We start from the raw sequence: 13,138 nt of genomic DNA, 5'->3' as shown, positions 1-13,138 counted from the left end.
CACCTCTCCTTATTGCCCAGTTTATAATGAAGTCCCAATTTACAATGAAATAAATAAGATCAGCAAAAATCCCAAAGTGTCTATATACCCAGGCCCGGCAGAGGTTAGTGCTATTGCATTTCAGTCTTCATTTCTGGTGAGGTTTCATTTACCCCGAGGCGTTTCTCAGGGGACTCTCTAACAGTGCGTAAGTCAGAACCGAGAATGTTGCTCACCTTTCGACTGTAAGTTGCGTCATTTGGCTGTGTCTGGGGAGAGGGGTGGGAGTGCTGGGTGGGGTTAGTCCTACAGTATGCACAAGGTGCATGTACTCTGCACACTCTCTCAGTGCCTGTTTGTTTGTCTGTCTGTTGCAGGGCGTCCTGTCCAACATCTCGTCCATCACGGACCTGGGCGGGTTCGACCCGGTGTGGCTGTTCATCGTGGTGGGTGGGGTGATGTTCATCCTGGGGTTCGCCGGCTGTATCGGAGCGCTCAGGGAGAACACCGCCTTGCTCAAATTTGTAAGCGTACGAGCGTCCTCTCCTTTGTCCTCTCTTCAGGAAACCTCGTCCCCAGGGACCTTTACCGCAACACTGCGTGCCGCGTATTTTCGGTTGTTGTTTTGTCCGTATAGAGTAGTAAATTACAGCAGACCCCTTAAATCCCCACAGTCAGTAAAGGCACATACTGGACCCTAAGCTCACAAAATGTAAAGAATATGCAAAATAACTGAACATATAGTGCGAGCCATTGCTATCTATGTGTTACTTCTGAGTTTAGCGTTAACATATTTTTGTTGTTACCAGTATTTTTCTTCTTTCAAACATTTTGTTAAAGTGTGCGTTGACATGAGCTGAGGCGTGAATGTCAAGGCATGAACAAGCGGGTGAACCTCGACTGACGGTTCATGTTGGTCCAAAAATAACCGTTAAAGTCTCATTTTATACAACAAACGACATTGGAGCCAAAATAGGTTTTTTTCGTCGTTAATCGGCTGTGGCGAAAGGCTTTTTTAGTTAGTAAATGATTGATGACTGGTGCATTAGATGCAGGCCGTGTTTACAGTAAATGGCATTACGGTGCAGATGCAGCAGCTCCTGACCTGCTCTGGAGCTCTCTCCGTTTTACACCTCCAGAGCCCGCGGCAGCGCATTCAGCTCACTGAGTATGGGAGATTTATACACGTCTCCCTGAGGTGTGAATATCCCGCTCTGCCTTTCAATATGTGTGCTAAATATGGATTATCTGTGCTCGTATATTAGCTGTATCGCACAGATATATACACACACACGCGCACGCACACACTCGCACGCACGCACGCACACACACACACACACACACACACACACACACACACACACACAAACACACAGAAGTTCACACAGAAACACCACACTCACACGCACACACACACGCACACACATACACACACACAGAAGTACTCACCGAAACACACACATTCTTGCATACAGTCACCTGGTCTCTCCAGTTCAAAATTGTATATTGACTAACACAAAAAGCACACTCAAGTCCGGTTTCTTAAGTCGGACATTAATACACATGTCTGGTTTCTCCAGTTCTGAATCTTACAGTAATAGGCACGTCTGGTCTCTCCAGTTCTGAATTGTACAGTAATACACACGTCTTGTTTCACCCGCTCTTAATCCTATAGTAATGCACTCGTCTGGTTTCTTCAGTTTTCTGTTTTTTTAGGGCTCATTTTTTTCCTGGAGCTGACAGCTGGCATCCTGGCATTTGCCTTCAAAGACTGGATCAAAGACCAGCTCAACTTTTTCATCAATAACAATGTCAAGGCCTATCGCGATGACATCGATCTGCAGAACCTCATCGATTTCGCCCAGGATTACGTAAGTCCATATTGTTCTCCCAGACCCTTACATATTTGCTTGCTGTTCTTTTCAAAATAATAGACATAAAAGAATGTATTCTTTCATGTGAAGCTATATTAACTAAAAAGTATGACAAGTTGTAAGATTATATTCATCAAAAACAAATTACAGATATATATATATATATATATATGCATTTTCTATAAAGGCTACTTGGCTATTTTACATTTAAAAAGATGATGAAAACAGCAGTGCTTATTGTGTCTGTTTAAAGTTAGTTTTGTCCAGTGACTTTGCGTGCGCGAATGTGGGTGTGTGTGTGTGTGTACATGTGTGCGCGTGTGTGAATCGTGCGATGGGTCCAGATGGTGATGGCAGCTTGGCTGCTTGCGGGGGAAAGCGGAGCTGGAACGTTCTGTGAATACTCCCTGAATGGCGATCGCATTGCACTCTGGCTTTCCCTCCAAAACTGCTGCTTTTCCACTCTAAATATCCTATCGTTTGGGCTTGGATTTCCACCGCTGTAGATACCTTGTCTAGCCTGCTCGTATCTCCCTTACAGGAGAGGCTTCTCTGCATCCTGGAGGTTTTCTATAGTTCTGACCGTCTCATGCCTGGATGACTCCTGCGTGCATCGCAAGCATTTTTGTTTGTCTGTATGGCTCATGGGAATTGGAGTTTTTCCCAGTTTTTGTGGTGTGAAACTGTTTGTTGTGGGAGACACACCCGCAGTCCAGCTCTGTAATTTTGCGCGCTAGACTTAAATTAAATAATTATTTGAAATGCATTAACCCTTGGACACCAGCAAAAGCCCTGTAGTTTGCTGAAAATGTTGACAATACAATATTCAGAAGAAAATAACTTTCGTAAGATTGTAAAATTTAGCAGCAATCTGCAGTGCGCTTTCACCATTGCTTATGATAGCATGTAAAGAGTTGAAGGTTTTCAGTGTATTTACAGGGTCAAGCCTACGTCCAGCCTGCCCAGGGTCGCCGTGGAAACCGCTGGTTTCTGCACATCTTTTGATGTTGTTGTTTCTTCCAAAAGCCAGAGTGGTGAACTGCATTCCTGTTTCTGGATTTCATGCCAAATTCTGCTCCTGATTATTTTTCAGCCCAGTCTTTTATGTGATCCGATGTCATAGCTACATTAATGGATCAGCTCACAAACAACTGCTGAAGACGTCCAGTATGGAATGTTTAGTCTAGCTTATAGGAGTGAACTTCTTAGGATTAAACCACCATTGGTGTATAGTTATATCGGCCGACATTGGCATTAGACCCAGAATCAGACTTTACCCTTAAGGAACAGGATTGCCCACCCTGGCTTAAAGTGCGGAAAGCTAGCTGTCCAGAAGTCCTTGTTTATCGTACGGCAGGCCGTTCTTTAAAATGCGTCCCGTGTAGATTTTGACGGATGTGCGCAGCTCTGTTAGAAATAACCTCGCGGATTCAGCGAGGCCTCTGCCCAGATGTTGACGCTGGCCGGTTAAAAAAAGAAACGCAGCGATTTCCTGGTGCACAGGACGGCAGCTGTTCTCGCGCACGTGTGCGCCTCCGAAGGTCGTGGGCAGGAAATGAGCCGTGCACTTTGATGCTGCGCTTCCTGTCTCCTGTCCGGGAATGAGCTCATCCCTGCGGACAGTGTCAGAAACTCCAGCTCAGGTTCCCGTCTCGACCCGGTGAAGAGCAGGCTTTTCCTGCACTTTCCACCATTACAAGTCTGAGAACTCCCATCACTTTCAGTTACCGCTGTCCATCTCCTTCAGTTAAGAAAGTTCTAGTCACGTGTTCGTCACCTCACTCCTTAAAGGGCTAAATGTACCCTTAGATTGTTGTCAGCCTGCAGGAACTGATTGATATCGTTTTATCCGGGCGCTGGAAGTCTTTTGCGGCAGGTCTGAGAGCTCACGGAATGAGTGAATTCACTCTTCCAACATATCTTTGTTTGCCATCAAATCAAAATGTCTGCTAACATCCTGTGATGTCCAGTTAGATGGTTCTCATAAACCAGCCAACAACAACAGCAACATATCTCATTTCTGATTATGATGGCATAGTCTCGTTTCCTGTAATGGTGTCACAGCATGTTATTTCCTGTAATACTTTTGCAGTGTAACATCTGATTTCCTGAATCCATATCAGAGTGTGATCACATTTTCCATAATACTGTCACAGGGTAACAGCTCATTTCCTGTAATACTGTTTAGTGTGTCAACTTTAGCTCCTCGTTTGCTGGAATACTCTCATCCAATTTCTTACACTGCTATCACATTCTGAGCAGTGGGTTCATTGCCAGCTTAAGAATTATATGTTAAAATGTGATGGGTTGAGTTTGAGTAAAATATAATTGATCACTTTGCCTTTTGTTTTTTTAGTGGTCATGTTGCGGTGCCCATGGGCCTAATGACTGGAACCTGAACATCTACTTCAATTGCACTGAAGTGAACCCGAGCAGGGAGCGCTGTGGAGTCCCGTTCTCCTGCTGTGTTAAGGATCCGGCGGTAAGAGAGCGCGCGTCATCATGGATGCTTTTATTACCGTCGGTCAACAAGAGCGGATACAATGGATCGTGGTGTAATGGGGTTCAGTAGAGCTAGCGTAGCATCTCCTGCACTTTACGGCTCTGATCCGAACTAATGACATGCCCTTTTCATGTAAATAGGAGTAAATGGGGAAAATGGGTTTATGATCATTGTTATCAGGGTTTAAGTAGCACCCTTAATGATCAGTGACAGGCTGAGTACTCCTTTGTGGTGAAATTACCCATAATCCATAGCGAGGTCATTCACAATGAATGGACTGTTCTTCTTTTCTACGAGAGTTACAGCCAATGATAGCACCATACATCTCTCGAATCAAAGTCACTTCACTATCACTTGCGTCATTCACCTCCCGCCCATTAGGGGTCGCTATTGAGTTCTATCGGCACTCTCACATGTCCTGTCCATCCAGTGATCTTCGCGTCCCAGTGAGTCTGTGCTGTCTTCTCTGTTTGGAACTGCAGGAAGACGTGCTGAACACGCAGTGCGGCTACGATGTGCGCCTTCAAGTGGTGAGTGTTTCCTCGCACTGAATTCCCCCAAGATTTGCCTGGGAAGTGAAAGCACATGTACAGGCCAGTGCATGTGATGTGGCTTATGGTTTATTTATGAGTGTGTGTGTGTGTTATGTTTGTGTGTGTGTGTGTGTGTGTGTGTGTGTGTGTGTGTGTGATGTTTGTGGGGGTTTGTGTGTTCAGAAGAAGAAAAAATAAATAGCGTGTGAGAGTGTATATTCGTGTTGTGTGGGCCAAAATGAGAAAACAAAATGTTGTGATTACATCATGCCTGTAATGTTGGTATGATTCACAGTGTAGACACGATACACCACATAATTACATATACAGTCTCCAATATAACATTTGGAATGCTGATAGTAATATTTATGGTAATATAGATAATCTTGTGAAAGTATTCTTAATTTTAAGTATGAATTTCTGGTATTTGATTAATTTAGCTGTATTTCTGAATTAAATAAAGTATATTGAGGCCAGATTCTCAATATAATTTATTTCGTATGTGCTGGTTTCTTCATAACTAAATTTAATAAAAGGTTCTTGGAAATGTAGCATCCTGCTTATCTTTTTTCATTCAAACACATTTATGAAACTGTGGAATTGAATTAAAAGTTGTTATTTTCTCGCTTGTTTTCATCAAAGAACAAGATCCTTTTCATTTGTGACGAGATTAGTATTCTCACAAGAAACCTTTCTTCTGCCCATAAGTGGAACATCACAGGTGTTTTCTTGTGAAGATGTTAGCCTTTTTTCTTCTGGGATTTTGTGAATAGGGCCTGTGGTGTTTGTAGGGAGTGGAGCTGATGTGTTTGAGGAAGTGTCTCTTTGTTCGTGGGCATGTTTGGAGTGGAAAGAGGTGTGGAAAAAAGAAAGGGATGAAGAGAGAGTGGGTGAGGCTACAGGAGGGGAAGGGAGAGTCGCTGCCCCCCCCCCACTTTTCCCAACAGCCTTTGGGAACACCCTCTCCCCCCCACCCCCCTGACCCAGCCGCTCCTGGGAACACCCACCCCCCACCCCCACCCCTGGCTCTTCCCTGGCAGGGATCTTAGTCTGCGGGTCCGGTTTTGTTGTTGCTTTTCCAAGGAAACAAAAGACTCCTTCAGTCTGCCTCCACAAAGACTGTCTCAAAGGGGGGGGGGGGGGGGTGTGGGAGGGTGTGTTTGTCTGTGCGTGCGTGCGTGCGTGCGTGCGTGCGTGCGTGCGTGCGTTCGTGCGTGCACGCGTGTGCGAATGCACGTGCGTGTGTGTTTGTGTGTGCGCTAGTGAACTGTTCCTGTGTTTAAATCTGTGTTGAGTCTCCTCTGTGTCAAGGCCCTGTGTTCAGTTCCTGTATTTAGTTTCAGTGCCGGGGCTTAGTGTCTGCGTTAAGGCTCTATGCCTGATCCCCCTACAGGAGCTGGACCAGCAGAAGTACATCTACACAAAGGGCTGCGTGGGACAGTTTGAGAAGTGGCTTCAGGACAATTTGATCGTTGTTGCTGGAATATTTGTGGGCATTGCACTATTGCAGGTAAGGGAGTGTTGTTTTTGTCACCTTTCAAAGTAGGCAGTAGGTGTGTTTCAGCTTTGACGCAGTCTGTGCTCTTTTGTGAGGTCACTTGCGTTGTATGGGTAGGTCTGCCATCTGCTGGTGAGGAAGAGAACTGACTTTCCTGGACTTAAAAAAAATAATAATTTATAGAAAAATGTGTTTGCTGTGTACATATTTTTTTCTTATTTCCAACAGTGATTGTCTTGTTATTGATTATTTACCGTATATATACCCTGTGAGAGAGAATGAGCTTGTGTATGTGAGAGAGATGGAGAGAGTAAGTAAGCGTATTGACCTAAAGCAGTGGTTCCCATCCCTGTTCCTGGAGATCTACCGTCCTGTCAGTTTTCATTACAGCTCTAACTCAGCACACCTCATTTAACAGCTAGAGATAACATAACATGACATAATGACGAGAACAGGCCATTCAGCCCAGACATCCTTTTCCTCCCACTGAAATACCTACTGCTTAGTTTCTCTAAAAGCGAAATCGTATCTAGCATCGTATCAAGCCCGGTCTTGAAAACCCACTGTGCTTCTGCCTCCATGTTCTGGCAAACTATTCCACACAGTGGCCGCTCTCAATTTATCCTTTGCTCACATGGAATAAGTCTTCTTTTTGTAAGCTTGAAGAGGTGTTAAGCATGTCTTCCCTCATAACTTGTATGTTTTATACTTGGAATCAATCTGGTTGCCCTTCTTTGAACCTTTTACAGCTCCTCTATATATTCCTTGTAGTTGGATACAGTAGATCTCTTTGAGCGGCTAATTGGTACAATCAGGTGTACCGAAGTAGAGTTGAAATGAAAACCGACAGGATGGTAGATCTCCGTGGTTTGAAACCACAGAAGCTTAGGTATTGAATGTCAGTTGTAATAACTGTAAAATCTAATAAAAGTGCTGTAGTGTGTGACCCTGCCCTGCCTTCTCTCCCTGTGTAGATATTTGGGATCTGTCTGGCTCAGAATCTGGTCAGCGACATCAAGGCGGTCAAGGCCAACTGGTGACTTCATGTGGGGTGGGGGCATGATGCCAGACTTCCCCCCTCCACCCTCCCCAAAAGCCCTGAGTTTCTGCTGCCACAACCGCGTACCCTCCAATCACCCTCTCCCCTCACGCCACTCCACCCCGCCCAGCCCATTGGCGACGGAACCCCTAGCTGTTTTTGGGGAGGGTGGGAGGGGTGTGAGGTAACGTACCCCAGGGTGTGAGCAGCAGGAGTTTGGGGGTGAGGAGGCAGGGCTGTTAGTGGAGCAGGCAGTTCCTCTGTCGCAGACTTGCGCATTGCTGACGATTGGCAATCGGACTCCCCTCGGTCCCCATGGAAATCATTCCTTCCTGTTGATGGCCAGGTGATCTTTCTGCCACCTGTTATTGGCTAAAATCCGGACCACAGGACGATTTCATTCTTCACCCGCGGGACTGCCATTAAAACCAGGAAATCCCCAAAACGAAAACCGAGGACCCTACCCCCTACCTGCACAGGTCCCGTGACCGCGAATAGGACTATGTTTTTAAAAATATATATGTATTTTATTCTGTTTGTTTTTATTCTTGTCTTTTTGTTACCACTAATGTTTGGAAAGGGGAAAGTTATTTGGAAAAGAGTGGTCAGGCTGCTCCAATCACTAAGAACCCTGGCGGGTTTTTATTTTATTTGAATTGGTCCGTTTTGTCGTGTAGTGATTAAGCCAATCGAAGGACACTTTGGTGATGAATCGATGTTCACCTCGCCTGCTCTTAAATGTGCACCCTTTTTACGAGCTTGGGACCTTGAGACGTTGCCAGGAGACTGCAGCAGAGCTGAGAGGTGCACCCTGGGATATTGGGAGAGGGGGGTTCTGTCTTGCGGGGTTGGTGTTCTTTAGGTCTGGATTTGGGAAAGTTGAAACGGACAAAGCCGTCTGAAGCTAGGAGCCAAGCACCAATTTTAACCAATAACCATGCTTTTCCGTGAAGAGCAGTCCTTTCATTGGTTGACACAAGTCGGTCATCAGCTCACTTGTAAATAGGCTCCTCCCCTTTAGAGGTTTATGAAGCTTAGTTCTCCCGCGAGTACATGGGATACCATGTATCCCAGGAGCATGAACATCTCTCTCTCTCTCTGTCTCTCCTCTCTCTCTCTCTCTCTCTCTCTCCCCCTCCCCCCCCCTCTCTCTTCCTCTGTCTCTATGTCTCTCTCTCGTGTTCAGGGGCGTGTGTGCGTGTCCTTATGCATGCTGTATGACCAACGCGCATGGCCGTAGCTGTAATCATATCTTCACCTGCCCGCCTGGCCTCTTGTGAAAGCTTCTCTGTATATACGCACATACCTTCTCCTACTCCTGGTGGCTCCAGACCTAGCTTATGCCTGCTCTCATCTCCAACGAGCCAGCAGTGCAGAACTCCATGCCCGAAGGCCGGGGTGTCCATTTACTGGTTTTTGTGCCAACCGCTTAATTTTCAGAGTGGCTGTGTACATACTCCAATGCTGGTTCGCTCCTATCGTACTACAGTAAACATTGTCACTATGGCTACCAGCGCAGCCTGCAGCTGCGTGTAGTTAATCAGAAAGATGTCCGGTGAATAAAACCATGGGGCTAATTAAGCAATTAAGAGCAGGAGCTGCCAGGAAATCCCCAAGCGGATCGGCCTCACGGTGTTAGCCCCGTGATACTCGCCCGTTGTTAGGTGGTAGAGTTGGCCACGGAGAAGAGATTTAAAAATTCTGTCCCTGTGGGCCTTTAGGTGTGGTTTTTAGCCTGTTTTAGCACTTAAGTGCTTAATTTCCTCGAGTGGCTAGTGACTCACCTTGGCACACAAGGCCCAAAATGGCTGCTTTCTTCAGAGAAAAGCGCGAAAACCAGCAGTCACTGTGGACCGGAATTCGGCACCTCTGACACAGAGCTTATTAGAAGTGGTGTTGCAGTGACCTGGTGAGTTGTGTTGCATGTTAGGCTATCTTAGACTGTACCAGACCCAGTGAGCTGAGGGATGTGGCCTCTAAGGCTAAACTCTGAGGTAAGACTGGCCTCTCAGGCAGTGAACTGTGTGACCATGGCGACCGTGTGACAGTGCAGTGATGGTCTTCGGGCTTGTTGCTTCGCGATCCCTCTATACCGTTTCTCTCCTCTTAGCCTCTTAAAGCCTTGTGAGAGTTGTACAGAATGTATGTTATCCAAGGAGAGAACGATACATTTGTATACAAAAAAAATACAAAAAAACACATTCCAATGTTTCCTGTTGACAGATTTTGTGACACCCTGAACCGCAATGTCGCAAAAGCGTCAAGAGCTGAAGTTGATTTCTCCTTTGGTATTCTCATACTGTGGTCTCTGGGTTTATGAAAAGCGTTGTGTTAATGGAGTTTATTTTTGAACTTTGAAATGCATGGACGTTGAGGGCAGGGCACATTGCCGTTAGATTGTATCCGGTGTGCCTCCGTAAGGGCGTTGATTCTCCTGAATTGTCTCCGTCTCTTCCCCTGCGGGGAGGTGGAGGTGTGGAAACACTCCAGAGAAAACATTCTCTTGCGTGTTGAATGTAGAATTCTGTCTGTCTGCACCCCTAATGCAGCTAATGCAACACAACCAGTAACTTCAAACTTTTTGCCTTTTGAAAAGTTTCGGTAGCGGTTTTTATTATTTCCGTATACGCTGGAATCAGTGAAGTATGCCAGCTTTCAAATCCACATTCCTCCACTTTAGCATTGAGTCTCTGAAGTGCTCAACTGGTTTATGCTAGTAAAGTCTCCACTGATTGATAATGGCGTTTTCTTAAAGTAGGCATCCCAAAGACAGTTACGCAGGTAGCAGCACAGACTCAATTGATTCACCAGATACCTGGCTCTTGCACTGCAAAATCTGTCTTAAGTTTTCTGTTCTTGTAATGAGGCTTCTAGTCTTATTTCTGTCTTATTCTCCGGTAGAAATATTAGCTCGTTTGAAGTATTTTTGTATTTTTGAGCAAAAAAAGTAATGTAAATAATTTTAAGTAAAAAAATAAGACAAAAAAGCATTTTAAGATTGACTTCTTTTGTGGTTTTTGCAGCGCATGTTCCTTCTGTCCTCTCTTCTCGTAACCGCAGGGGGATTGTTGGTAATGGGAGTTTCTGGGGTATTGAGTACAGTACAGAGCATCCATTGTGACTGTATTGTTCTTAGCCAGGCCCCTGAAAAGATGCACTAGATCGGAATGTCTCCGCTTCCGTGCTAGAGACAGAACTTTCAGTGTTAAGAAGTGTCTGCTGGATCAATAGAATCTGGGTTTGCTAGTTTGAATCCTGCTTTGTGCCCTGATTTATGCACTTGAACAGAGGGGAGTCTACCCTGAATGGATTCAGCCAGTATCCAGCTGTTTAAAAACCTATAAAAACCCTGCCTGAGCTTACCAAGCCTTCTTCCATGTAGGGAGGACTGCAGAGCTAATGATTTAGGTAACCTGTAGCATGCTAACAGTCCCACTCGCACTTCAGTGCATTAAAAGACATGCGTACGTAAATGTATAGAAATTACGTATTTATTTTTTCTTATTCAGTAGAGTTAGTTCCTGTAAACTAAGAGTCAGAGAACAGCTTGTGTTGTTCTCTAGTACCAGCCCTGAGTCCTCACTCAAAACAAGGATAAACACATTTAAAAAAAAAAAAAAACTACCTCATTCTTGGGAGTGTCATAAAACGGCTCTGAATAGACATTTATCGTCTATTTCCTCTAACCCCCCATTTCGTTCCCCCGATCCCACCCGGCTACATTGTTGTGGTTGGGTTGGGCTTAGCCCAACAGTGGCTTGGCGTGAATGCATCGCTGTAAGATTATAGCACTCCTCGAGCCTGGTTTCTCCAAACGGAACAAAAGCTTCTGCTCCAGGCTAGCTCTCCTTCACCGTGGTCCTCTGAGCTGTGAAGTCAGAAGCCAACCATATGAAACCCCTGTAGAAAGTGAATGTGCGTTTGGTAGTGATTTAAGCGTCTGACCGGTCGCGATCGGCCCCCCACCCTGCGTCTCTGGCTCCCCCGTGACGATAGCAGAGGGGGTTCTCTAATTACAGCCATTGCAGGGAAACGGATTGATCCGCCAGAGGCCAAAGACGGAGCCTCTTGTTTCCTATGTGGAGCTGTGATACACCCTCCGTTCCGTCAAACATTGAGCCGTAATGGCTGCCTTGGGCCGGTGGATATTAATGACAAACCTACCGTTCGGTTAATTGCGTTCCACAGTAAAAGGGAGAAAAAAAACTCCTTTTTCCTTTGCTGAAAGACCCCACTGGCCCCTGCTGTAATTTAGTTTGAAGCCACTTGTTTTATGTATGATGTGGAATTAATTCCGTCTTTGATTTCCATGTCTAACCTGTGGGCCGGTTTGTCAGCGGTTTTGCCCTTTGACCTCTCTTCGACCTCCATGCCGGAGCGCCCTCTGACAGTACCACAGCTGTGGCTTGGCTTTTGGTATGTGTGGAGCTCGACGGACAGTAACTCCACCCCGCGAGGAGAACCGCCTTCATATGGACACGGTGTTACTCTCCACCATAATCGCCTGCATGGAAACGCTCTGACATTTAGCCGACTAATTTTACTAATGTATGTGCAGAGTTATATAATGTATTTTTAAAGATTTTTTTTTTATTGAGTGTCTGTAATTATTATTTTTTCCTCTCCTGCCCCCTCCCCTGAGCACTCGATCTGGGGGGAAAGGATAGGGGTCAGGGGAGGGGGTGGGGGTTGGGTTGGGTCAGAATCAGAACAGGAAGTAAACCGGTTTTTGGAAATAAACCACTTGCCAGGTCGCTGGTACCATTTCAATAGAAAGTGGAGTTTGTGAAGCTTGTGTCCTGAGTAACTGCTTTGTGTGGATTACAGAGAGGAATATGACTTTGATTGTTGGTCAGGGTCTGTTACACTGTATATTGTCTTATAAATATTCTTCTTTTTCATATTGATTAAAATGATTTATGACAAATGTCTGACGTCTCTCTTCTGTCCTTATGACGTAACGTTCTTAACCCGGTAAATGTATGTTCCTTTGAGCCTTCTCTGCCACAAGAGGGTGCCATTTGCTAGTACATTTTTTTCCCTGCACTGTAATATTCGGAATATACCTCATGGGGGTGACAAATGCATTTAACAAAAACTGTGGCGCCAACTATCCTACACATACTGTAGTAACTGCAGTTTGGCATGACTGAACAGATCTTGGGTAAAGTTGGCACTATGCACTTGGTTTGTGTACATGCGTGTTCTACATTTATTGAAATGTAATAAATGGTCAGAGTTATGGTCCATTGATGCTGTTCCAGACATACCAAATCCAGAAAGAAAATGAAACGGAGGTAAATAAATGATTAATTAATTGCTTTGCTTTAGACTTAAAAAATAACCATTACCATTAATTATATCTATTCCGTAATCCTGCATGCATGAATGTGCTGCTATAGTAATGGTCTTTGTATTCACACATTGCTGTTTTTTTGTTTGTTTTTTTGTATGTGTAAGGATAGGCCATTGCAGTAAAATGCACTGTCCTAAGATGCTCTGTATGTGTCCCAGACCCGAACCGTCACATGATGAGTTTACTAAACATCAGACTTTGACCGATAGCATTGAACTTATATTTTGTCGGTGAGCAGTGACCACAATGACGTACAAATTCTATACAATAAGGTATACCAAACGAACCATGTCATCATCACTTAAGCGTTCAGTATCCTGCTAGCACTTGCTGGGACACAGTGCTGCAGCTGTGTC

General features: G+C 45.1%; 1 protein-coding gene across 1 annotated transcript in view; it reads left to right on the top strand.

The window, feature by feature from the left end:
- Nucleotides 1–12,353, top strand: part of tspan17 (tetraspanin 17) — a 31,376-nt gene extending 19,023 nt beyond the window's left edge. Inside the window, exons 3-8 of the mRNA XM_061235818.1 lie at nucleotides 357–503; nucleotides 1,680–1,850; nucleotides 4,210–4,335; nucleotides 4,839–4,886; nucleotides 6,283–6,399; nucleotides 7,362–12,353. Of these exons, the coding sequence (XP_061091802.1) occupies nucleotides 357–503; nucleotides 1,680–1,850; nucleotides 4,210–4,335; nucleotides 4,839–4,886; nucleotides 6,283–6,399; nucleotides 7,362–7,427 (675 nt within the window). The 3' untranslated portion in view covers nucleotides 7,428–12,353. The remainder of the gene's footprint in view (nucleotides 1–356; nucleotides 504–1,679; nucleotides 1,851–4,209; nucleotides 4,336–4,838; nucleotides 4,887–6,282; nucleotides 6,400–7,361) is intronic.
- The last annotated feature ends 785 nt before the right edge of the window (nucleotides 12,354–13,138 follow it).

Source organism: Conger conger, chromosome 3 (genome assembly GCF_963514075.1).
Source record: "Conger conger chromosome 3, fConCon1.1, whole genome shotgun sequence".
Lineage (NCBI taxonomy): Eukaryota > Metazoa > Chordata > Actinopteri > Anguilliformes > Congridae > Conger > Conger conger.
Note: the sequence above shows the minus strand (reverse complement) of the source record. Positions and strands in the feature narration are given on the sequence as shown.